The 24,058-nt window shown below is 36.7% G+C and overlaps 1 protein-coding gene across 5 annotated transcripts in view; it reads right to left on the bottom strand.

Moving 5' to 3' along the window:
- The window catches only part of PPP4R1 (protein phosphatase 4 regulatory subunit 1), a 62,472-nt gene that overhangs the window by 16,057 nt on the left and 22,357 nt on the right, over positions 1–24,058 (bottom strand). For 4 of the 5 annotated variants that reach the window (XM_041765752.1, XM_041765760.1, XM_041765776.1 and 1 more), the window contains 7 exons: positions 19,332–19,474; positions 18,492–18,638; positions 15,999–16,106; positions 15,807–15,872; positions 14,985–15,143; positions 10,569–10,696; positions 3,207–3,730 (listed from right to left, as the gene is read on the bottom strand). In XM_041765752.1, the coding sequence (XP_041621686.1) occupies positions 3,207–3,730; positions 10,569–10,696; positions 14,985–15,143; positions 15,807–15,872; positions 15,999–16,106; positions 18,492–18,638; positions 19,332–19,474 (1,275 nt within the window). The remainder of the gene's footprint in view (positions 1–3,206; positions 3,731–10,568; positions 10,697–14,984; positions 15,144–15,806; positions 15,873–15,998; positions 16,107–18,491; positions 18,639–19,331; positions 19,475–24,058) is intronic. The other variant, XM_041765788.1, reaches the window with a different exon arrangement.

Below are 24,058 nucleotides of genomic sequence, written 5' to 3'. Positions count from 1 at the left end.
GCCTAAACAGAAAATGCTCAACACTGCCCACCTCTTAATTACTGCAGAACATCTGATGCACAGGCAGTCTGTGTGCTGTCACCCTCTGTGCTCTCTGAGGCTGGGACTTTTGTCTGGTTTGTTGCTGCTATATAATTAGTGCTTAGGAAAGGATCCAGCACAACAGTAGGTGCTAAGTAATGCTAAATGAATCAATGAATCAATGCGTATGTTATGTCATTATTGACAGAAAGAACACTGTAATTTCAATTTTTCAATTCAGCAGGCTTAAGAGCTGAATTAGAAAGAGAACCAACTAAATCGCAATATAGCATTTGTATTGAAATCTCTCACCTGCAGCCTGTACATTTGCAGTACTATTTTAAGTGAAACAGCATTAGCTATCTTCTGAAATAGTCATATTCTCAAACCTGTATGTGTGTACAGGTCTTTTTGAAAAAGCACACTATTGCTTTTTTAGCTTATTTGTTAAAAAAATTTTTTTAACATAGCTTATTCAAATATTTCAATTACCATTCGTTAAGTGCTAAGATGTGTCAGAGATCTAGCAGGTACTGGAATGCAGTGAGAGCTCCCAGAACAGGCCTAAAAAGCCAAGCTAGTGATCTTTTTTCCATAAAAGTGGAATATAAGATTCACTCAATATATGAATTACTAAAGTTTGATCAACTGGATAACCTGATAAACAGTAAAACTGTTAAAGCTAAAATTTTTAAAGCTTAAAGCTGTAAAGCAAATGTTTATCAAACATTGAGTATCCTTGGCTGTAAACATCCTGAGTTTTTAGGAGTAATTCTGTGTGTCTCAATGCTTCTCATCTGAGGGGGGCAGAGAGGAAGGGATGCAGGCAAATTACTCAGTCTCATGAAACTCAACTCAATTTTTGCAACTTCATCAAGTTGTCACATAACGCAGACTACTATGTCAGGGGGTACATCAGTGACAGGAGCAACACTGAGGATGAGCAGAGAGAGCAAAGCTGTTAAGGTTTTCACAAAAAATAACCTACCACAAGAGATAAAAAATAGGATATTCTATTGGAAATATTCCATCCTCTGTTCTTGCCTTTTTTTTTTTTTTTTTAAGATCTTATTTATTCTCATGAGACACAGAGGGAGAGAGGGAGAGGCAGAGACACAAGCAGAGGGAGAAGCAGACTCCAGGCAGGGAGCCCAACGTGGGACTCAATCCTGGGTCTCCAGGATAAGGCCCTGGGCTGAAGGTGGCACTAAACCACTGAGCCACCTGGGCTGCCCCTGTTCTTGCCTTTGTTTCAGAATATATGAAACAGGAATGATTAAAAAAGAAAAAGCAAACAAAAGAGAGTGAACTGGTGATACATGGAATAACCAGGATAAATTTCAAAAAAATTTTTTTTTTTTATTTATTTATGATAGTCAGAGAGAGAGAGAGAGAGAGAGAGAGAGAGAGAGAGAGAGAGAGAGAGGCAGAGACACAGGCAGAGGAAGAAGCAGGCTCCATGCACCGGGAGCCCGATGTGGGATTCGATCCCGGGTCTCCAGGATCGCTCCCTGGGCCAAAGGCAGGCGCCAAACCGCTGCGCCACCCAGGGATCCCCAGGATAAATTTCAAATACAGATGCCAAGCAACAGAAACAGACTAAAAAAAGGCTTATTATTACTTGATTCTTATTTATGTGGCATCTGAAAGAGGCAAAATCATAGAGACAGAAAATGGGTCAGTGGTTGCTGGTAGCTGGGCAGGAAAGGACAGATGGACTAGAAGGTGCACAGGAGTGTTCTAGGGTGGTAGAATGGTTCTGTATTTGGACAGTGGCAAGTGGCTGCACACAACTGCATGCATGTCTAAGCTCATACAAGTGTCCATTCAGAATGCTAGAGTCTACTGATAGAAATTATATCCCAATAAACCTACAAGAAAAGGTTAAAAAAAATGAAACTGATCATCTGCCAGTTAAATTAAAATAACATTCAACAGTCAAGGATATGAATTTGCCTTCAATCAGTCATTTAATTTTTCTTTAAGTATAAAATTATAATAGGGCAATTTTTTTAAAGATTTTATTTATTTATTTATGAGAGACACAGGCAGAGGGAGAAGCAGGTTCCCTGTAGGGAGCCCAATGTGAGACTCGATACCGGGACTCCAGGATCAGGCCCTGGGCCGAAGGCAGGTGCTAAACCGCTCAGCCACCGAGGTATCCCAAGCATAACAGGTTTTGTATATTTTATACTGAAGCTATCATTTTATCTGCTTTAAAAATAGGCATTTCCCAACAATGAGCAAACTGATAGTTTAGAATTTTTAGCTTCTGGAACTAACAAGGTGAAAAAAAAAAAAAAGGTAAAGGGAAAAGAAAAGAGAAAGAAAGAAAAAGAAAGAGAGAAAAAGAGTGGGATAGAGAAAAAGTAAGTCCATGAAGTGATGGAAAATCTGAAGACTTGTAGTTATAGGAAATCCAAAACTGGTTTTTGTTTTGAATACTCTTTCAGATTTCACTGGTTACAAGAGTCATGAGGAGGGTTTTAGTCTTCTAAGGAAAAGACAACACCAGTATTAGGTCCCAGCCCCATGGACCTTAAGCTGTGCCCTAAGCCCCAGCAGATGAAACAACGGGGACTGGTTCAGGGTGGCTCATTTCTCACTGACTGACTTAGAACATATTTCCCCCCTTTGTAAGAGGCTCCTTTTTAACAAAGAACAACATTTAAGGCTATCGTTCACAATGAAAGGACCTGAGTGATACATGTGCAACCCAATGGAAAAAAATTCGAAACTGAAGAAACAGAAATCCAAATGACTCTTATGTTTACAGGTCTTAAAACATCATATTCCATGGGAAACAGGTATTTCTGTCTACTGTTATAAGACCACAGTCCTTTCTTGAAGAGCAACACTGTATCTGCTGCTATTTTATAAAAAAGTTATTGAGACCCAGAGCAAAACAGCTAAGGCAGGGTTCCAGATCTGAAGTTGTGCAGCAGTGTTGGATGGACTGTGAAGATGTCAGGGCCAGTGACCCATCGATCTGTATGCCAGTTAGCAATAGTGATGAGCTCATCTAAATGAGATTTCCTAAGCATCAGATTAATCGTATTTCTCAAGACACAATACATGATGACGATGGTGAAATAAGTTTTTAAAAGGCATTTTTTTCCGGGAAAAAAAGTCAGCAAATAACATTTTATAACAGCTGTAAAGAACTTGAGAGACTCTTTCCATACCTTTAACATCTGGATCATCGATGTGTGGCTCTAGATTTTCTATCATTTCTTCAAGTTCCTTCCTGGTGGCCATAGTGATATTTGAGGAACCTGGTATGGTGACTTCAGGGGTTTCCTCTGGTCTCTCTGGGCTGAGAGTGTTCCCACAGCCCTGCTCAAGCTCTACATCTAGGTCTATTTCAGGAAGAGGAGTCCTCCAGAAATGGAAGGAGTTGTACAATTCCTGATCTAAGAGAGCTGAATCTGGTGAGCTGGTGCCACCCTCTGGCCGTAATGCAGATTTGTAGTTAGCAGGCTTTTTATCATTCTCATTACTAGCTGCTTCCTGATGAGATTCTGAGGACAAAGTACAAAGTAAAGAGCTGTCCATTGGGACACTTATTTCACCTGGAGATTTCCCAGATGTTTCAGCACGATCTTCCACCATGTTTTCCAGTTTGACACTGGAATTACTAATACTGGGATCTGAAGAAACATCCTCTGGCCTGATCTGTACATCCTCTGGGACTTCTTGATCTCTGATCCTTTTATTGTTTCATTTGGGGCAGGAAAAAAATGAAAGTATAAAAATAATTACTGAAAAAAACTACATACAGTATTTAGACAAGTTCAATATTAAAAATTACAGATTATTCATACAAAATGAGTAGTGTATGTACTGGTAATGCTTCTTTTTCCATCAGTTGTTCTGTGTTCAGAGATGTAAACATCTGTTAAGCATAAGTCTAGATATTAAAGCATTACATGAGTTGGAAAAGCTAACATTGCAGAGCCCCAGGATTCTTAAATACCAGGCTAATTCCAATAATAAAGAAAAATTGTAGGAAGATAAATTCCTACAATGCACTTCAAAAATGATCTGATTCTTAGGATTATGGTATTGCCACTGCTCCAATGATGTATTGCAAAGCTGAAAATTAAAACCTATTTGCTTTTATTAAAAAAGAAAAGGAAAAAACCTCTATACAGTATTAGGAAAGATCCTTATTTACTATCTCAAAATATTAACATCCAGTTTAGTGTAAATGAATTTTTTTCCTTTCTTTCATAGTTTCCAGCTGTACTCCCAAATGTTTTCCCAAGATAGTTATGACTCAATTGATATGGACAGATGGTACAAAGCTCCTAAATTAAAGTCCACTAAACCACTATCCATTATCTAAACTAAAGCACTGACAGTTAAGTTTTAATGTTTATCCTGTATATTTTGACTCATTAAATTTAACAAACACATATTGAGCACCTACTAGGAGCCAGGGAAGGAAGCCAGTATTGAGGATCCACATGTGAATGAGGTGCAGGTCTGGGCAAGGAGATTACAATTAGAGGCAAACAGGAGAAACAACCATGGAAGCAAGTAACCACCAGAAAGAGTGTTAAGTACAGAAGTACATTCACTGCGCATAGCAGGCAGGATGGAGCGGAAATGAAGAGGCTCAGAGGAAATGACAGAAGCTGCGTTTAGAAGAAACCAGTAAATGTTTATGAGGCTAGGGGAAGAACATATATTCAAGGGATAAAAAGCATACACAAAGGCAGGAATCACACAAGACATATTATAGTACTCCGAAAATAGCCATGAGGTTTTTTTGGTGTCGTTTTGTTGTTGTTTTATAGAGAAGGAAATGTTGGGTGACTAGGGTGAAAAACTTTGCCAGAACCACTGTATTCCATATTTGACACCTCTGGAATGGATCGTATGGGCTACAGGGAATAATGGAAAAATTAGGAGAATCGCATTTGTAGATGTGTAATTTTTGAGAGAGCATCCTGGAAGCGGTGTAGAAAATGGAGTGCAGGTGAGACAGGAGGCAGGAACTCTGGTATGGCAGTGAGAGCCAGAGAGGACTTGGTGAATGAAGGCAGTACGTCTGGGGCTATGAAGAAGTAAACACATTCAAATGATGACAAGACCAATAGGATCTGTTTACTTGTTGCATGCTGGAGATGGAAAAAAACAGAGAAATCTGGAAAGACTGCCAAATTTCTGGCTAGTGTGATGGAACAGATTCTGGTAGCACCAACTAAAAACGGAAAACACAAGAACGCTGTGATAAGAAGGCTAACGAGTTCCAGTCTGGTCAGTTCCAACCTGGTCTCCAGGTTGAGTGAGGTATCTCAGTTGCATTCTGGGTGGGGACATCCATGGGAAACCAGTTAGACACCAGGATCAGAGCTCTATCAACTCAGAAGGACGGGTGCAGGGCACAGATGCCCACAAGGCAAGAAAGATGAATGGAAACATGACAGGCATATGGAGTAACAAAGTGAAGGCATTTTTCTTGTGATGCCTTAGAGAAAGAGGTCAGAAGAGATGTAGGAACTGCAGGCATGGGAGATGGATGAAATCACTGATAAAGCAGTGTTCTTCCAAGAAGCAAGAAAGAACGTGAGCTCAAGAACACAGGCCCACAGACTCAATGGGCCAAGACGCACTTCCTTCTAAGAAACATGAGGGGGAAGTAAGAATGGGTGTAGGTAAACTTGAAAGTGAGTGTGGGAAAAAACTAAAGGTGCTCCTGTAACATTATGTGCCTTTAAATATACCCAGTAAAAAGCTATTAAACAGGAGGCTTACCAGGACCATGCAAACGGAAGGTGACATTAACACCTGTGGAACATCCCAGTTAAGTAGCTACCACACATGTTCTCATTCAATTATCAACTTCTCTCTGCTAAGGCTTTATCTCATGGTCATGTTCACACTGTTTTCAAAGACATGTATTTTTAAAAATACATGATTATTATTTTTAAGATTTTATTTATTCATGAGAGACACAGAGAGAGAGAGGCAGAGACACAGGCAGAGGGAGAAGCAGGCTGCATGCAGAGGGTCTGATAACGGACAGGATGCATGTGAGACAGTTGTGTTACACCTGCAGGAGAGCTGGACCCTGGCTTCTTTCATCTTTGTCCCAGAGCAGCCGGACATCACCATAAACCTGTGAGCCTTTCAAGGCCTTGATGATTCCACATTTACTCCTCATTCATAAGATAAGGGACTGGCTTAGACATCCTTTAAGATTCCTTCCCTCTTTGAAACAGTTTAAGATTTTTTTTAACTTTATTCACGAGAGATACAGAGAGAGAGGCAGAGACACAGGCAGAGGGAGAAGCAGGCTCCACGCAGGGAGCCCGGTGTGGGACTCGATCCCAGGACTCAGGGATCACGCCTTGGGCCAAAGGCAGACAGATGCTCAATCACTGAGCCACACAGGTGTCCCTCCAAAACAGTTCTTAAGCCTAGTGCTGTTATGCCAAATAAATGTCTTCTACACGAATTACGTATTTTCCAACCACATGGTCCTTATTAAAAGACATTTTTTTCTTTTGTTTAAAAAAATTTAGTGGGGTGATTGGGGAAATTTGAATAAAGTCTCCAGATTAGATGAAAGTACTGTATCTGTGTTAATTTATTAATATTTTGGTAATTGGACCATGGTTATATATTAATGCCTGCATTTTGAGGAAATATACAGTGTAATATTTAAAGTAAAAAGAGTATCGTATCTAAAACCTCAAAGAATTCAGAAAAACAAAGCAGTAAAGCAAATATGGTAAAATGTTAACATCTAGAGAATCTGAGGGGCATATGGGATTCTTTGTGCTATTTTTGCAGTTTTTCTGATATGAAAACTAAATTTAAAAAATTATAGAAACAAGATAATTGTTTGGGGGGAGTGGGAACCAAATGGGTTTAAACTTGTAAGACTTCTGATAAAGTTCTAAAAACCCTGCATTTGAAATACACAAAAAGAACCCAATTAAAAGGCCATTCAAGAAGGCACCTAGGTGGCTCAGTGGGTTAAGTCTCTTGATTTTAGCTTAAGTCCTGATCTCAGGGTTGTGAGATGGAGTCCCACATTGGGTGTGGAGCCTGCGTAAGATTCTCTCTCTCCCTTTGCCCACATCCCCGCTCCCCCCCCTCAAAAAACAACAATAAAGGCCATTCAGGATGCAAAACTATTCCATGGGCCTGAAATTCCTTAATTCCTTGATTGCTATTCTCACTGTAGCATTAAGATTAAATTTTAATATTCTTAGCAAAAAAAAAAAAAAAAAAGGAATGGCTAAGTCATTCTATTTGTCTAATGTTACATTACTAGTCTGTCCAAACTTAAAACTCCTAGTGTATGGTTTTAAAGAGACAAAAAAAATTTTCCCTACTATTAAATTCCGGGAAGAAGTACACTACATGAATATAGTTGCTTCAAACTGTCAAAAATATAAATTATCTGAATACTGATTTTTCCCAGAGCTGAGAGCTAGTCAATGCAAGATCGAGCTGCTAAATACCAAAATTCTGATATTAGCTGTCAGATTTCCAAATGCTATTACACAAGCAAACATTGTTTTGAAAGCTGAGGAGACCTCTGATTCTGCAAAATGAGAGAATCCCCAATTTCCTAAGAGGTGTGGGTCAATAAGACCACCAGGGTAAGCCAGAGATTTCTCTAACAGAACCTTAATTTTCCTTTAGTGTCTGCATAGGTTTCCTATTAATATCCTCTGAGTTCTGGACTAGCAACTCAAGGCCTAGAAAAATAAGTACATGTATTTCATGGAGAAAATGACCTGTGGAACATCTGGTTCAAGAAGCACTATATCCTGAGACAAAAGCAAAGAACATACATCTTTCCAGTACTGTGAATTAACTAAAAGAAGTTTTCACATCAGTGAAATACTTCCAAATTTGTACCAAGAGCAATCAATCTTATTTTCAAAAGTTGCCATTGCGCTAAACTGACAAAAACACTGGCGTAAAGAGGTGTTGCTACTTAAGGCATCTGAGAGGAAATGATCTCCTTACAATTCATTCATGGTTTATTACGTGCCAACTATGTGTCAGGCCCATTGAAGGTGCTCTAATTTGCAAAAATACAGAACTAGACTGCTACAGCAGATTGACTTGCCGTTTGCTGGACAATACACACAAATACAGAATTGAAAAGATACAGATCAGAAAGCAGTGCTCTCATTCTGGCACTATTGACAGCCAAGATGCAAAAGCTCTGAATATCCGAAAAACCTCAGGAAAAGAATTTGGGGAGGTAGTGAGTCTAGAGACAGCAAACACACTGACAATTTACTTTGTCAAATAGGCATGGATGGAACAGAACAGCTTCGCTAACAGAAAGCAAAGAGAACCAAAAGAACACAGTGTATTCGGAGATCGATATAATAGCTGATCAACTAAGAAGAAAAGAGAATGGTTATTTTACATAATTTAAAATTGCAAATTTGAAGATTTAACTCTGCTTCTGGAAGCTGCCTTTATTAACACCTTCCAAGAAGCATTAATAGCCTGATCTAGGGTGAAGAATACAACTGGTATACAAAGTCAGAGGTTTAAAATCAAGTAAAGCTTCAGAAGAGTATTAAGTGATATTAAATGTTTCCAGAATCAGATGAAACTATATAGCAAATAAATAGTAGTGGAAACAGGCTGTCAAAAACTTGTTTACTTTGTAAGATATTTGTTTGAGAGATCTGAATTCTAAGAAAACTGAAGAGGACCTTGAGAACAGGAACCAAGTTCTTGATTTCTAGCTACAGGAGCTGGTTCATAGTAGGTGCTCAATTAATTTCTGCATAATCAACCAACCAATCTTAAATAACAAAACAAGTTTTAAGATAGAACAAAAGCTAGTACAGTATTTAAGAGGGGGTAAACAAACTAATGGTTCTGAGATTAATAGTACATAGGACTATTTTTTTTGAAGTTAGGGAATAAAACTACACAAAAGCTTTCACAGTATTTAACACAACTCCCTCCTTGGCCAGAAATGATCTCTTCTCTCTCCTATACCATTAACAGGAGTCAATAAAGTCTACCAATATGGTGAAAACCCAACGCTACAAAGAGTACTGACTTGACATTAAGACATACTTCATTACAATGGAAGAGGAATTAAGGTTTGCAGGTAAACGAAAACTACCTTTAAATACCTCTTCCAACGACGTCCTACGCTGGCAGTCAGTACAACTATGGCCACGACGGCCACACCAGCTATTTTTGTCAATAAAGTTTTACTGGAACGCAGCCAGGCCATCTGCTTACGTATGATCTGTAGCTGCTTTCATGCTGAGCAGGTAGAGCTGAGCAGTCACGGCAGAGCCTGAAAGTCTTTATTAGCCGGCCTTTTACAGAAAGCCTGCCGACCCCTGACCTATACAATTCTCTGTAAATTCATATTTTCACTTACTAGGCTCTCTCCAGATTTAGGTAGTGAACAAGGTATGCTGACTTTAAAAATGAAAGACAGGTAACATTTCCCCCCATCATCATTTTTGTCAAACTCCTTGCAGCAGCTGTTTTTCAAAAGAACTGACCAAACTTGCTTGCTAGGAAGACAGTTTAGAGTGATTTTCTTCCTTTACAAAAAACAGTACCTCAGGTTTGTTTGGCTATTCAGCAGGACAGTAGGAGAACGGGCAAAAAGGTAAAACAAGGCAGCAGAGAAGAAAGGAAGAACTGCCAAATCAAAACACCAAGAAAGCAAATATCACAGTATCAAGACCTATAGAAGAAAATGTCCATTAGCATCATGACAAGGGAGGGACAAGACACCATGGTAACTCAAGCATTATAGTAGGGCCTGTTTCAAAAACACGTTTCTAAATTATTTCAAGCGTACACCTGTAAAAGTGCATATTTCCCATGCACTAAGATAGGCTCGGTTTTTTTCCCCCCTGAGTATAGAGTATAATAAATTTTAAAAACTTAAACTCAAAATTTTTTAATGTTAAAAAAAACCTTAAAAAACAGAGTTGCCTTTTTTATCTTAATAAGTAGTTGCCCTGGTACTAGAGTTGATATTCTAGTTAGTAAGTACATTAATTTGGTGCTAATCATTACAATACTTTCCCCCTCAATTGTCAGATTATAATCATTCTGCAGAGTTCAAGGTCCACAATTAAATTAATTGACTGAAAGGAAAAACAACAGTAAGAAATGGACTAGATACTAAAACATTCCTAAATTAGGTTTTACTCCTTAAAACACTAAACCCTTTACACTGTATAACCATTACTTCATCTAGTCTAAATGTCAATAGATGGTTTACTAGGTAACTGATTTATTAAATAAACTTATTAAAAAATTATCATCATATCCATCATTTTACACTTTTCTCTATGGACAGATCAAGCTCAGTGTACTACATACATCTTCATCTTCTCACATAACATGAAACATTTAACAAACGTATTTAAAATATAGCTCTTTAAAGATATTTACTGATTTTTAGAATCAAGAGAAATAGCAAAGTCTCTGAAACGACCATTTATTATAAGATAGAAAAAATGAAAAATATGTCCACAAGCAATAAAGCTGGAAAGTAAAGCTTAAAGAAATCATACCTATTTTTGTCTTCTACTGACGTATCTTCTGAGCTTTTGCTTTCTTCTTTAAAATACTGGCCTGAGCTAGACGGATTAGCAAAAGTAGATATGAAAGGTCCCAGGGACTGAAAAGCCGCTTGGCGAACCTGGAAAGAATAAGAGAGTGGTAATAAAATATAAAAATAAGGGATCATTAACAGTCTACTTTCCATATACCAAAGTATGGTTAAGAGAGTAATAAGGTATTTTCTAAAAAACCTTCCCAGATTCAGAATCGTAAATCATTCTTCTGCTAGGATTTAAACTTCTTTATAAATTTTTTTACTTTTGATTTCTTAAAATCTGAATATTTAAACCACAAAAATATGAATATGAGACCCCATAAAGCATCTGTATAGAATTAAAGGAAATCCCATAGTGTTCTCAAGGAAAACAGAATGAAGAAAACCAAGATTGCCAAACAGAAAATGTAAAGCAATAAAGTTGACAAAATGTGATAAATCCATTTCATGTTTTCTGGTAGGAAAGACTATAATTTGCTTACTACAAGGAAACAAGGTAGGTGTGCCAGAACTATAGATGCACTTATCAGAAATAGAATATTGACTTAAAAAAAAAAAAAAAAAAAAAAAGAATATTGACTTAAAATATGTTTCACAAAAATCTGGATGTACATACTACTGTTACCCATGAATGTCTCAAGTAGAAGAGCTGAAAAAGATGTTACAGAACTTTATTTCATACTGCATTCCTATTTATTTTTGTAATCTTGATTACAAAAAAAAATTGGGGGAGGGTGGTTTTACAAAAGGAAGCAGAATGACAGACACAATCTGCAAGAGGCAACTATGATGGGAGAAACTGCAAACCAATGTCTCTAAGAACCTGCCCTTTAGGGGCACCCTGGGTGGCTCAGTGGGTGAGTGTCTGCCTTCAGCTCAGGCCATGATCCCGGGGTCCTGGGATCGAATCTTGTATCAGGCTCCCCACAGGGAGCCTGCTTCTCCCTCTGCCTATGTCTTTGCCTCCCTCTGCATCTCTCATGGATTAAAAAAAAAAAAAAAAAAAAAATCCTACCCTTTTCCGTGATTTAAAATGAAGATTATATGATGTGTAAATTTTGTGAAGACAAATACAGGTGAAGCATGCCTATTATTAATATTTACCTTCTAAGGAAGCAGATACAAAATGATTCAAGTGGTTTTTAAAAAGGCTAGAATTGGGATCCCTGGGTGGCGCAGCGGTTTGGCGCCTGCCTTTGGCCCAGGGCGCGATCCTGGAGACCCGGGATCGAATCCCACGTCAGGCTCCCGGTGCATGGAGCCTGCTTCTCCCTCTGCCTGTGTCTCTGCCTCTCTCTCTCTCTCTCTGTGACTATCATCTATCATAAATAAATTAAAAAAAAGATTTAAAAAAAAAAAAATAAAAAAAAAATAAAAAGGCTAGAATTATACACATGATAGCAAAAAGAAGTGTATGTGTGAACTTACAGACTTTCTCCTTTATAGTCAATAAAAGCTATTGCCATAGAAACATAAAAGGTTAACTTTTAAATTTATATGCATGAGTTTACTCTACTCTGGATACTGTTAAAATTCTGAGCTTATCTCAAACAGGCATAGGATTTACATATACCTCAAATAACAGATTTAAGGAGTCCTTTATTTTAATATAAACATAATCCCAAATTAACAGGAAATACTGTATATCACTAAACCAAGACAATGATAAAGTTTCAAAATGAAAACATTGAATAAGCTTCATAATCTTAACAATCTTGTATATTTTAAACAACATTAAAATCATGCTAAAGCTTAACAGTCTTTCCCTCTATGTAGAAGAGTCTGTTTGGAAAATGAACACGATTAGGTCCTGAGATCTATTTCAGGCACGACAGCATAAGGAGTGCCACTGACCCATTGTCCAGTGAAACGGTTGAAAATGGAAAGAAAAACTCCCAAACCCCACCAATGAAAACACCTGGAAATAGTCCTAAGGGCAAATAACAAAAGAGGGAATAAACATTCAATTAAAAAACATTCAATTAAAAAACCTGAGCATCTGTGGTATTTGAATCAGGGAGGCAGAACCTCTACTCCAAAACACTGTAGCCAACAACACTGGGCTTCCTCTCTTCTAGCTTCCAGCCAGAAGGCTTTCCATGTGTTTCTCATCCTGCCCCCAGCAACCTGTTGCTTAGTGCAGTGGGGAAGTGGGGAGTACTCCCTTCTTCTGCATAACGACCACTGGTAGAATGGAGGCTCTACTTTGGATGTGGCTCAGAACACCGGGCCCTAAGAATACTCAGAATACAGGCCTGCCCCAGCTTGTAAGGCCAGGATAGATGGGCCAGAAGAACCTGGGGCTGCTGTCCCTCCACACCCACCAAAATGTGGTCATTCCATGAGGGGATACAGGCATCTAAGCATGCCCAAAACTGTGCCTCCTGGGATGGGAGGGAGTGAGAGTTCATTGACAAATAAGGAAGTAACAGTAACAAGCGTCAGAGAGGGATACCAGTACCCAAATTTGCTGTATTATCTAAAATGACCAGTTTAAAAACAAAACAAAAACAAAACAAAAACTGTAAGGCATGCAAATGAAAAAAGTATGATCCATACACTGGGGAAAAAATTAGGGAACAGAAATTATGTTTGAGAACACTAAGATGTTGGACTTAGAAACTTTAAAGTGACCATTATAAATTGTTCGTGGAACAAAAGGAAAGCAGAGTAAAGAAGTAAAAGAAGGTGTGAGGACAGTGTCATATAAAAAAAGGTTAATGAAGAGACCTGTTGGAAATTCTGGAGTTGCAAAGTACAATAATTGAAATAAAAACCTCACCACATAAACTTATGTAGATCTGAACTGACAGAAAAAAAGAATTAGTGAACTCAAAGTATATTAATACAGATCAGGCAAAGAACAGAGAAAAAAAGAAAATGAGGAAAAATGAACAGAATCTCAGAAAATGTGGGACTCCACATTTTGGTGCACCAACATATGTGTAACAGGAATACTAGAAAGAAAGAGAGAAAAGACATAGTATTTGAATAAACAATGGCTACAAATGTCCCAAAATAAAAATAATCTACACATCATAAAAGCTCAACAAGTAGGATAAACTAAAAAGGATCTACAAACACAACAATGCCAAAAGTCAAAAGCAAGAAGAAAATCTTGAAAGCAACAAAAGGAAAGTGATATATCACTTACAAGGGAACGCCAATAAAATAAACACCTGACTTCCCAGCAAAAACAAGAGAGACCAGAAGGCAATAGGGAAAACATATTCCAGTGCTTGATGAAAAAAAAAAAAAAAAAAAAAGTTAACCAAGAATCCTATACCCAATAAAGTTATCTTTCAAAAATGAAAGCAAAATAAAGACATATCCAGATAAAGTGAAACAGAATCTGTTGCTACCAGATTTATGTTAAAATAAATGCAAAAGGAAGCTCTTCAGGTTGAAAGCCAGTTACCCTGGATGGTAACTCAAAGAAAGAAGGATGATCTCAAACTGGTAACTTAATCTTCCACCTCAAGACACTGGAAAAAGAAGAGCAAGCTAAACCAAAAGCGAGCAGTGAAAAAACAGAAATACAGAGAAAATAAATGAAACTAAAGCTTTAAACAGATGAACAAAACAGACAAACCTTTAGCAGACTGGCCAAGAAACAGAGATCAGAGTCAAATTACTAGAACCAAAAAGAAGGGACATTACTACTGACATTACAGAAATACCAAGATTATTAAGAAAATACTGCGGATCATACACACCAGCAAACTAGATAACTTATGTGAAACGAATTCCTAGACAAACTACCAAAACTGACTCAAAAAGAAAAAATCTGAATAACCCTCTAATAAGAGAAGAAATTAGTAAGAAAAACAAAAAAAAACTATACACAAAGTAAAGCGCAAGCTGAGATGGCCATCACTGCTGAATTCTACTAAACATTTAAAAGAGAACACCCAATTCTTCACAAATTCTCCCAAAACAGAGAAGAGGAGGGAGCACTTCCCAACTTGTTTTATGAGGCCATTATTACCCTGTTAATAAAACAAACCAAAAGCCATCACAAGGAAGCTATAGACCATTATCTCTTATAAAACGGATATAAAAACCCCTAACAAAATAGTAGCAAACTGAGCCCAGGAACATATCAAGATTTATTAAACTATGGCCAAGTGAGACTTACTGAAGGTTAGTTTAACACCTGAAAACCAATATACCACATCATATCATTAGAATGAAAATGATTTATATTTGTACAGTTTTATCTAGTTAAAAAAATTAGTATGTAGTTTGCCTGTTGCCTATTCCTAAAAGGATTAATAACATACTTCAATAAATTATTTCTTAAATTATGAAATAAAAATGTTTTGTATAAAATGCATTATTTTGCAAAAACAATAATTAGACAAAGCCCTACCCAACGTGAAGGATCACTGATCAAATTAATAAACAGTGCTGACAATTTTGTCCGTCGGATTTCTTGACAAGTCGCACAGGAAACGGCCATGAAGCATTCGGCACATGCCTTCCGGACTCCCCATACGTTATCAGAACAAAGCTGGAAAAACCTGGGCAGCTACACAAGGACAGTGGTTTGTTAGGCAGACAACGCGGGTTTCAGTGGTTCATTTTATTTCATTTTCTGCTTTTGCAGTGTTTCAAAATATTAGATTTTCCTATAGTAAGTTAGGAGACCTGTTTCATATTAAAACTGAGTAATCTGAAATAAATCACACCTAATTCACAGCACTGTTGACTGTGGAAAAGCTGAAACAACAAACACAGCTTAAAGGTTATACAAAAGCTTGTACCTAAACTGTTTTGTGTAATGAATGGTTTCAGAAACTCCAAGTATGTTAACTTGTACAGGAAGCATGTATACCCTATGTACTAACCATTTAAAAACAAACTACAGACTTAATTTGTCACTAGAATACTTGAGAGTTGTGACAAAATGACAGATTTCTTTGAATAAGAATTGAGTTAACAGAAATGGAACAGGTAAAAATACATCAATGCTTATATATCACATATCTGCATTTTTAACAAACTATCATCAAAACACAATTCAAGTGCTCAGATTATAGAAATTTAAACTCTCAAACTCAAAGTCATATTATCTTTCTAGTTCACATTCATGGGATTGTGTTAATAAAATCTGGGGGTAAATGTATGCATTTTCAGGTTCATGTGTTACTTTGTAACGTACTGCTTACTCCTTTATTGCTGCAATACTTACCAACATTTCCTCAGTAGCTTGCTGGCCAACTACACTGCAAATATCTCCAAAATTGGCAGCACAGACCTGAAACAAAAGCATCACTGACATTTCAAAATGGTACATACACAGTGCTTTTCAAATAAATCTTTTGTTTCACATATCAATAATCACTAAAATTATGTATTTTGAAACAAAATACCCAAAGAATACCTTTCTAACATGAAACATTCTGCAATCACAGCACATCTCACAAAACCTCGGGAGGATAAGACGCTCTGTAATGTCCTTCCCAACCATGGGAGCCATTTTACACATGATCTAAAATGGGTAAGAACAAAAAACACACTGAAAACATCTTCAAACTAAGACTTTTCCAGTTAAGTTTGCTAACTTATTAAAAGTATATACTTTTAAAATAAAATATATTTTATTTTATAAAATAAACGAAATATAAAAGAGGATATGGTATCATTTTACTGCATACATCACAAAAACATTCATCTTATTTATCCAAGTTGAAGACAAAAATAGGTATTACTACCAATAAAATCAATTACTAAATTTACAATAAAACCCAGAGAAAATCTGAAAAATTTCATTCCTGACTATAGTTTTAATCTTTTTTTTTTTAGTTTTTTTAGTTTTTTTAGTTTTAATCTTATTAATCATTTTGCCTGATAACTTTAAAAGCAAAACACTCTATATTTTCCCAGTAAGAAAATAAATGGTCACTGTTCAAAGAGAAAGATTATCCACAAGAAGAATTTGGATTTAGAACATTTGTACTGCTAAGGAAAGACTCTCTAGAGGCAGTCCTTACCTTGCAAAGTACCATATTAACAGAAAGTCGTGCATAAGAGAACTGTGTCCCTTGGTTCCAAGGAATGCAAGGACACAGTTCCAACACACACAGTTTCGGGTAACACAGCCCCAGGCAAATGAGGATGAACTATGTTTGAAAACTGGACCAATGCTATTTAAATAATTCCCCACCCCACCCCCCAGTTAGTATAGAAAGAAATCTGATAGTCTGTTATTATTACACCTACTTCTAGCCCATACGAACATGATTAGAAGTAAAAGGAATAGATTGCAAAGAAAGAAAGCTCTTCATATAGGACATGATTGTTTACATAGAAAATCCCAAGGAATCTACAAAGAAGCCACGAGAAAATATGTGAGCTTAGGAAGTTTGCAGGACCTAAGTCAGAATACAAAAATCAAATGTTTTTCTATACATTAGCAATGAAATAAAAACATTTAAACAGTATCATTCACAATAATGTTAAGAAATACAGTTCAACAAAATATCTATGTGTTCTGTCTACTGAAAACTATAAAACACTGATGAGATACATAGAAGATCTAAGTAAATGGTGAGATCTACCATACTCATGGATTGCTAAGGTGGGAGACTATCCCCACACTGATCTATAGATTCCATACAATCTCTCAAAATCCCAGCATCCTCAGAACTGGAGATAACATCTGTATCTCCCAAATCCCAAAGCCAGTTTTGTTTTTTCACTCCATACAGTTTCTAAGCATTTTCAAATCATAAAGATCCAATGTTACATACTGTATCACTGATCTAACATAATTAAACTTATCAGAATGAATTATTTCCAAGACAGAAAACTACTAGGAGGCCAGGGAGTGCATAACATGATCAAATAAAACAACTGTAAAAGAATCATGGGTTTCATATTAGTGAGATATACATATATATGTATATATATATATATATATGCCATATATATGCCATATATAAATATATGCCATTACTTTAGGGTTTTTATTTAAAGTAATCTCTACACAAAACATGGGGCTTGAACCCACAACCCTAAGAGTTGCATGCACCATCAACCGAGCAAGCCAGGCACCCCTATTTTAGGTTTAACTAGTAAACTCTCACTATCCAAAGAGATTTTTTTTTTTTTAAAGATTTTTTATTTATTTACTCATGAGAGATACAGAGAGAGAGGCAGAGACATAGCCAGAGGGAGAAGCAGGTTCCACGCAGGAAGCCCAATGTGGGATTCAATCCCAGGAACAGGATCACGCCCTGGGCCAAAGGCAGATGCTCAGCCACTGAGCCACCCAGGCATCCCTCCAAAGAGAACTGAATAGATTTTTAGATGGATTATACCTTTGTTATGTACATAATGATTAAATATGCATGTTTTTCTTATAATCACAATTTATATCACATATATAGCACTATAAAATTATGTGCCTGACTATCCTTCCCTCAAAGACCGTATTGCAAAGGGCAGGAGCTATATTTTTTTTTCCTGTGCTTACACAGTGCCTAGAAAAGTGTTCACCAGTAACTAGATTCTCACAAATGTTTCTTCACCCAATACAGGGTTTTTTGTTTTAACTGCACTGATTTCTCCTATCTTCTTTTTCCATAGTAATGAATTTACAGTTCCTTGTTATTCTCTTGATGCCTATCTTGCTTTCTCAGCGTCTGGTGAAAGAGCCATCAGATTCACAGGTGTGAAGCATAATATGGGGCCCAGAGAACTTTTTTTTGTATGCCCACATCCCTTTCTAGCCCTTTCTAATGATTTGTGGTTACTTTCATAGCTGATATATGTAAAACTCCATAGCACATAATACAATAAATATTTGAGCATCTCCTGTTTGTCAATATAGTGACTAATTTTCACCTAAATAGAAAAAGCGCTTTCTACTTACAGCCACTGCTTCTGTTTTCACATCATCGTTGCTATCTGGGGCAGTTAGCTCTATGAGGATGGGGCATACTTTGGTCTCCACATCAAATCGCTCAATTAACTCCTGTTCCAGGAGAGCCAGCAAAGCTGCCTGACTTGTTTTCCTTACCTAGGGGAAAAAAATCAGCAGTATAAACACAGTACATACACGATATAACAAAAATCTATTACTTGATTTTCACAAAATTGAAGACTTTCATCTCAACTTAAAGGGATTCATAACTGGCAAAACCTCGCAAATAAAAACTTGTTGCTATTTTCTCCAGCTATTGCAAAGACATAATGGTAAACTAGGATACGACAAATGAAGTGAAACAGAAAAGCCATCCTTGTGGGACTAGGCAGCTCAGTCGGTTGAGCATCCAACTCTTGATTCCAGCTCAGGTGGCAATCTAAGGGTCTGGAATCAAACCCTACATTGAGCTCCCACTCAGTGAGGAGTCTGCTTCCCTCCCTCTGCCCATGCCTCCCAACCCACCCCTGCTCATATGCTCTCACACATGCAGAAGAAGAGCCATCCTTGTGAAAGATGACTCACAAATTAGCAAACTTTCTGAGGGACACCCATAAGGGTACCACATAAGAATGCAGCTATTGGACATTGTCTTATAACACCATTAAGGAGACTTCCCAGATTTGCCAGACTCTCAACATATCTTGTCTAAGACACATGGCCATTTGAAAAACAGAATAATGAAGTTGAAGAGGAAAAAACACTCAAATGAGACCACCTAGGGTAGGCCATTCTGCATACACAGTATCATCTAAATTTCCATTAAGAACATGCAAATGGCACTCTTACCTGATTATTCTGATCTGCGAGATATCTAACCACAATAGGCAGTAAGTATTTGGAAAAAGCATATGGGATTGAAGGCCGGTTTTCTTGACAAAACAATGCAATATGAGGCACCTGTTCCATCAGCTCTGCTCTCACAGTTGGTTCTATTGAAATAATAAAAATGTGAGCAAATGCATTCTACCATACTAACAAAATCTTTGCCTGGGGTTAAGACTATCTAGGAAAGCTTTGGACTTCCATCTTTTACATAAAAAGGACTTACAAAATGTTCTCTAACTCTAGGATCCTTTTCACAATCATATGCAGGTCAATCCCATGAGTAAAAGACCCTACTCCCATCCTAGACTTCTACTTCCTACTATATACCAACTATGCAATCATTTCCTATTAGGACCAAATTTATCCATCACCTACACTGTGCCATAATTGGTTAATTGGGGTTAAATATCCAATATTCACATCAACAAAACATCTATTATCTATGAACTATCTAAAAGCCTCCTAGGTCAAGCCATTAAAAAAAAAAAAATGGCTCCTAATCTAATCAACAAATGGAGAATTTACAGTTAAATTTCACTAAGACTAAAATGGAAGTGACCATTTAAGTAGCCCAAGAGTCTTTAACAAAAAAAAAAACCTGAAAAGACTCAATATGTACAGCAAGTTTAAGTGTGACAAATATAGCATCTCCAATCTCTGAGTTTCAAAAGGATGAACTGTCTAAGAGTGAGTAATGGCAGGAGAATTACCTAGTCACGTGACCAAAAAAGATAATTCCTATATTGCACATCATACGTGAATTCTTTTTTTTTTTTTTTAATTTTTTTTTTTTAAATTTTTTATTTATTTATGATAGTCACAGAGAGAGAGAGAGAGGCAGAGACACAGACGGAGGGAGAAGCAGGCTCCATGCACCGGGAGCCCGATGTGGGATTCGATCCCGGGTCTCCAGGATCGCGCCCTGGGCCAAAGGCAGGCGCCAAACCGCTGCGCCACCCAGGGATCCCCATACGTGAATTCTAAGTGCATTAAAGTTCCACATTTTTTTTTTTAAAGATCAAAAGCACTAAAAGACAACATTAAAAAAGAATATTCTATCTTGAGGTGAGAAGCCCTTCCAAGGCAAACAAAACCCCAAAACCAACTATCAGACCAACTAATTCCACTTTATAAAGCCTCCATTATAGACCATAGGTACCAGTTAAAGGCAAACCAGCCTAGGAGAAAATACATGTATATTGAAATATTACTGACTAATTATACAAAGAACCCACTATTCAAATGAACACAAGAAAATAAGAATATGAATAGGCAATTCACAGAAGAGATGCAAGTGACTAAAACACATACAGACATGATGGATTATCAATACAACTGATTTCATCAGACCTAATTAGAAGTTAATACCTATGCATGATTATATTATTAAAGGTACTTTAAGGTAAATATGTATGCATGGGTCCAGAGGAACTTTAGATTTCAACAAACAGAAATTAATGAAACTATCAGCAGAAAATGTACTAGCATTTTACAAATCTAAGAATCTTATCAACAAACCAATCAATATTTGAGATTTCTATTACATGGCTCTATCATCTGAAATTAGACAGTAACTGAACAAAACAGTGCTTCTGTTTTGGAAAATAAAAATGTAATTCATTAAAAAAAAAAAAAAAAGACCTAGGCTTCTCCTTTTCCTCACTGACCCTGAATTTGCTAATACTGACTTAATAATATGTATTTTTGAAGCAAAAGAAGGATACAAGTTACAGTTCTGGTTAAGAATGAAATTGGTAACTTTTCTTTCTTCAAAGCCCCAGTCAGGCAAATAGACCAATGAACAAAACAGTGTCAAGAAGTGAACCCACTCTGAGTCATTTGGGAGGGATTTCAGAGCTACCACGATGGCTGAGGGGAATGGAGGAAGAAAAGGCAATCGAACCTAATGTCTCTAATGTGGTGGGCTGGGCTGATCATGACTACTGAAAAATAAACAGTTGTAAAGTTAATGCATATATTCCATTTTCCTAAGCAAACAAGGGGCTTAGAATCTTTACATCTTTCTTCTGCCTTAACCTTACCGACTTTTACACTGATTTTTTTTATTCCTCTAAAATTGTTATATATATATATTTAGAGAGAGAGAGAGAGAGAGATAGTCATATATATATATTTTAGGATTTTATATAGCAAGTGCTTATTTAGAGATTCACCACTAATTTGCTTAAGTTTTTCCCTCCTTCATCAGTACATCTTTCATCCAACTCTTTCCTGGTTCAATTTTTAAAATTCTATACAGTTACACATCAACAATATGATAAGCTTCCGAAGTATAAAGAAGCTAGACACAAAAGGATATCTTCAGTATGATTCCATATAAAGTTCAGAGGGGCAAACTAATGTATATACTTAGTGGTCCAAACATGGATTACCTTGGGGAAGAAGAACAGGACAGAAATGAGCAGGTGCCCTGAGATGGTTTCTAGGACGCAGGTTCTATTTTTTGATCTAAGTTCTAATTTCATGGGCCTTTATTTTTGCTTTACTTCATGGAGCTGAAAATTTATAGTCTGTATACTTTTTGCAGTTAGTTTTATGCAATATTAAAGTAGCAAAGTTCCCCAGCAAGAGTTCCTGTTGCCCATCTATATCATGTCTATCACTACAAGTCAGCCTGTACTGGTACATGTAACTGTTCTAAATAAAAAAAAAAATCTAGCTGGCACAGTATAAACCTTTACAATCTGGACCTCAACCACCTTATTGAACAGCGTCATTATTTTAAACTGCAGACACACTAAACCACACGTTGATCAAATGGGCCGCTACCTTGAACTCCTTAAGCCTCCAAACTGGTCTTTTCTTCTCCTGAGTATGCTCCTTCCCTTCTCTGTACCTCATCATTCTATTAAAGTCAACTCAATTCACTAACTTTCTAAAGCCAGCACCAATCCTCTCCGTTATAATTTATTGTTTATAAGTTAGTTGCATTCATTAAACTGTTATTTTGATGACAAGAATTCTTATTCACCTTAGTAACTGCTCTAGCATTTATTCTAGACTCTGGCATAGGACTGTGCACTGTATTATGTTCACTGAATGAACAAAAAATATAAATGTCAATAGAGATATTTATCATGAACTCAAAGACTTGAGAATATATTTAAAAAAAAATACAGTTGACCCTTTAACAACTAGGGGGCTGGGGCACTGAATCTCCCCTGTGCAGTAAAAAATCCACATATAACTTCTGACTCTCCAAGAACCTGACTACTTATAGCCTACTGTTGACTGGAAGCCTTATCAATAACAAGCAGTTGATTAACATGTATTTTTTATACATTTATACTAATGTACTCATCAAAAAAAAAATCTGTATGAATGGACCTGCACAGTTCAAACCCATGTTGTTCAAGGGTCAACTATACATACACATTTGTATTTATAAAAACAAGCACTATCAGTGACAAACAGGTAAAGGAAAAGAAATTCCTCCCTAAAGAATATCTATTCTACTAAAAAAGCAATAGCCACAATGCAAAAAATAAGTAAAAATTATAATTGATGAGATTCTCCTAAAACCATTCTGAAACAAGGATACACATAAGTACATACACAGAATGTTGTAAATAGATTTGTAAGTTTACAAATTTTTTTCTACCCTATAGGAAAATAAAAAATACTTAAGGCTTATGTAAATAGTAAAATATATTCCCATAAAACAAATTGCTCACCCAAAGATGAACCCATCTAAAAACTTAAAAATGAAACTGCTGACATGAAAAAAGTTTGTTAGAAAGTGAAAAATAACACATTTTAATAAAGAGATAATGGGCTTAAGAAAAAATATATTTATTTTTAATTGTTTCTAAAATAAAAAATAAAGATATGCATATGACTTAAGATTAAAATGGGATGACTGGGTAGCTCAGTGGTTGAGTGTCTGCCTTCAGCTCAGGGAGTACTCCTAAGGTCCTGGGATTGAGTCCCACATTATGCTCCCTGCGGGGAGCCTGCTTCTCCCTCTGCCTCTGTCTCTTATGAATAAATAAATAAAATCTTAAAAAAAAAAGATTTTATTTATTAATTCATGAGAGACAGAGAGAGAGAGAAAGAGAAGAGAGGGAGGCAGAGACACAGGCAGAGGGAGAAACAGGCTCCATGCAGGGAGCCTGACGTGGGACTCGATCCCAGGTCTCCAGGATCACACCCTGAGCTGAAGGCGGCGCTAAACCACTGGGCCACCAGGGCTGCCCTAAATAAAATCTTTTTCTAAAAAATCAGGTTAAAATGTTAAGTTTTATGTTATGCATATTTTGCCCCAAGAAAAATATTTTTAAAGAACTTAACCATATTCCAAGCCTAAGTCAAGTTTATCTCTTTCTTGAGCAAACCCTCCTGTCTTAGCTTTGGAGATAAAACGTTTTAGTTTTACCATGACTGAGTCACATTTTTCAGAAGTGAGAGAGCAGAGGAAAAGAAAGCATTTTATATTTGTCTAAAAAAACTTACAGCCCACTCTACCCCTTTTAAATTTATTCAAAATCATTTGTAAGTTTTTAGTAATCCTATAATATTAACATATATGCTGCAAAACAATTTTTAGATTTTTCTGATGAGAAATTTCTAAAATTAAACAGACCAACTACAAAATATAGCTCATAGAAAGTTATTTTCTTCTTCCTGATGTGTTTGGTCATTTACTTAGGAAATCTTTTTAAAAAGTC

Source organism: Vulpes lagopus, chromosome 1, assembly GCF_018345385.1.
Source record: "Vulpes lagopus strain Blue_001 chromosome 1, ASM1834538v1, whole genome shotgun sequence".
Lineage (NCBI taxonomy): Eukaryota > Metazoa > Chordata > Mammalia > Carnivora > Canidae > Vulpes > Vulpes lagopus.
The sequence above is the reverse complement of the archived record's forward strand: the minus strand, read 5'-3'. Positions and strand labels throughout refer to the sequence as shown.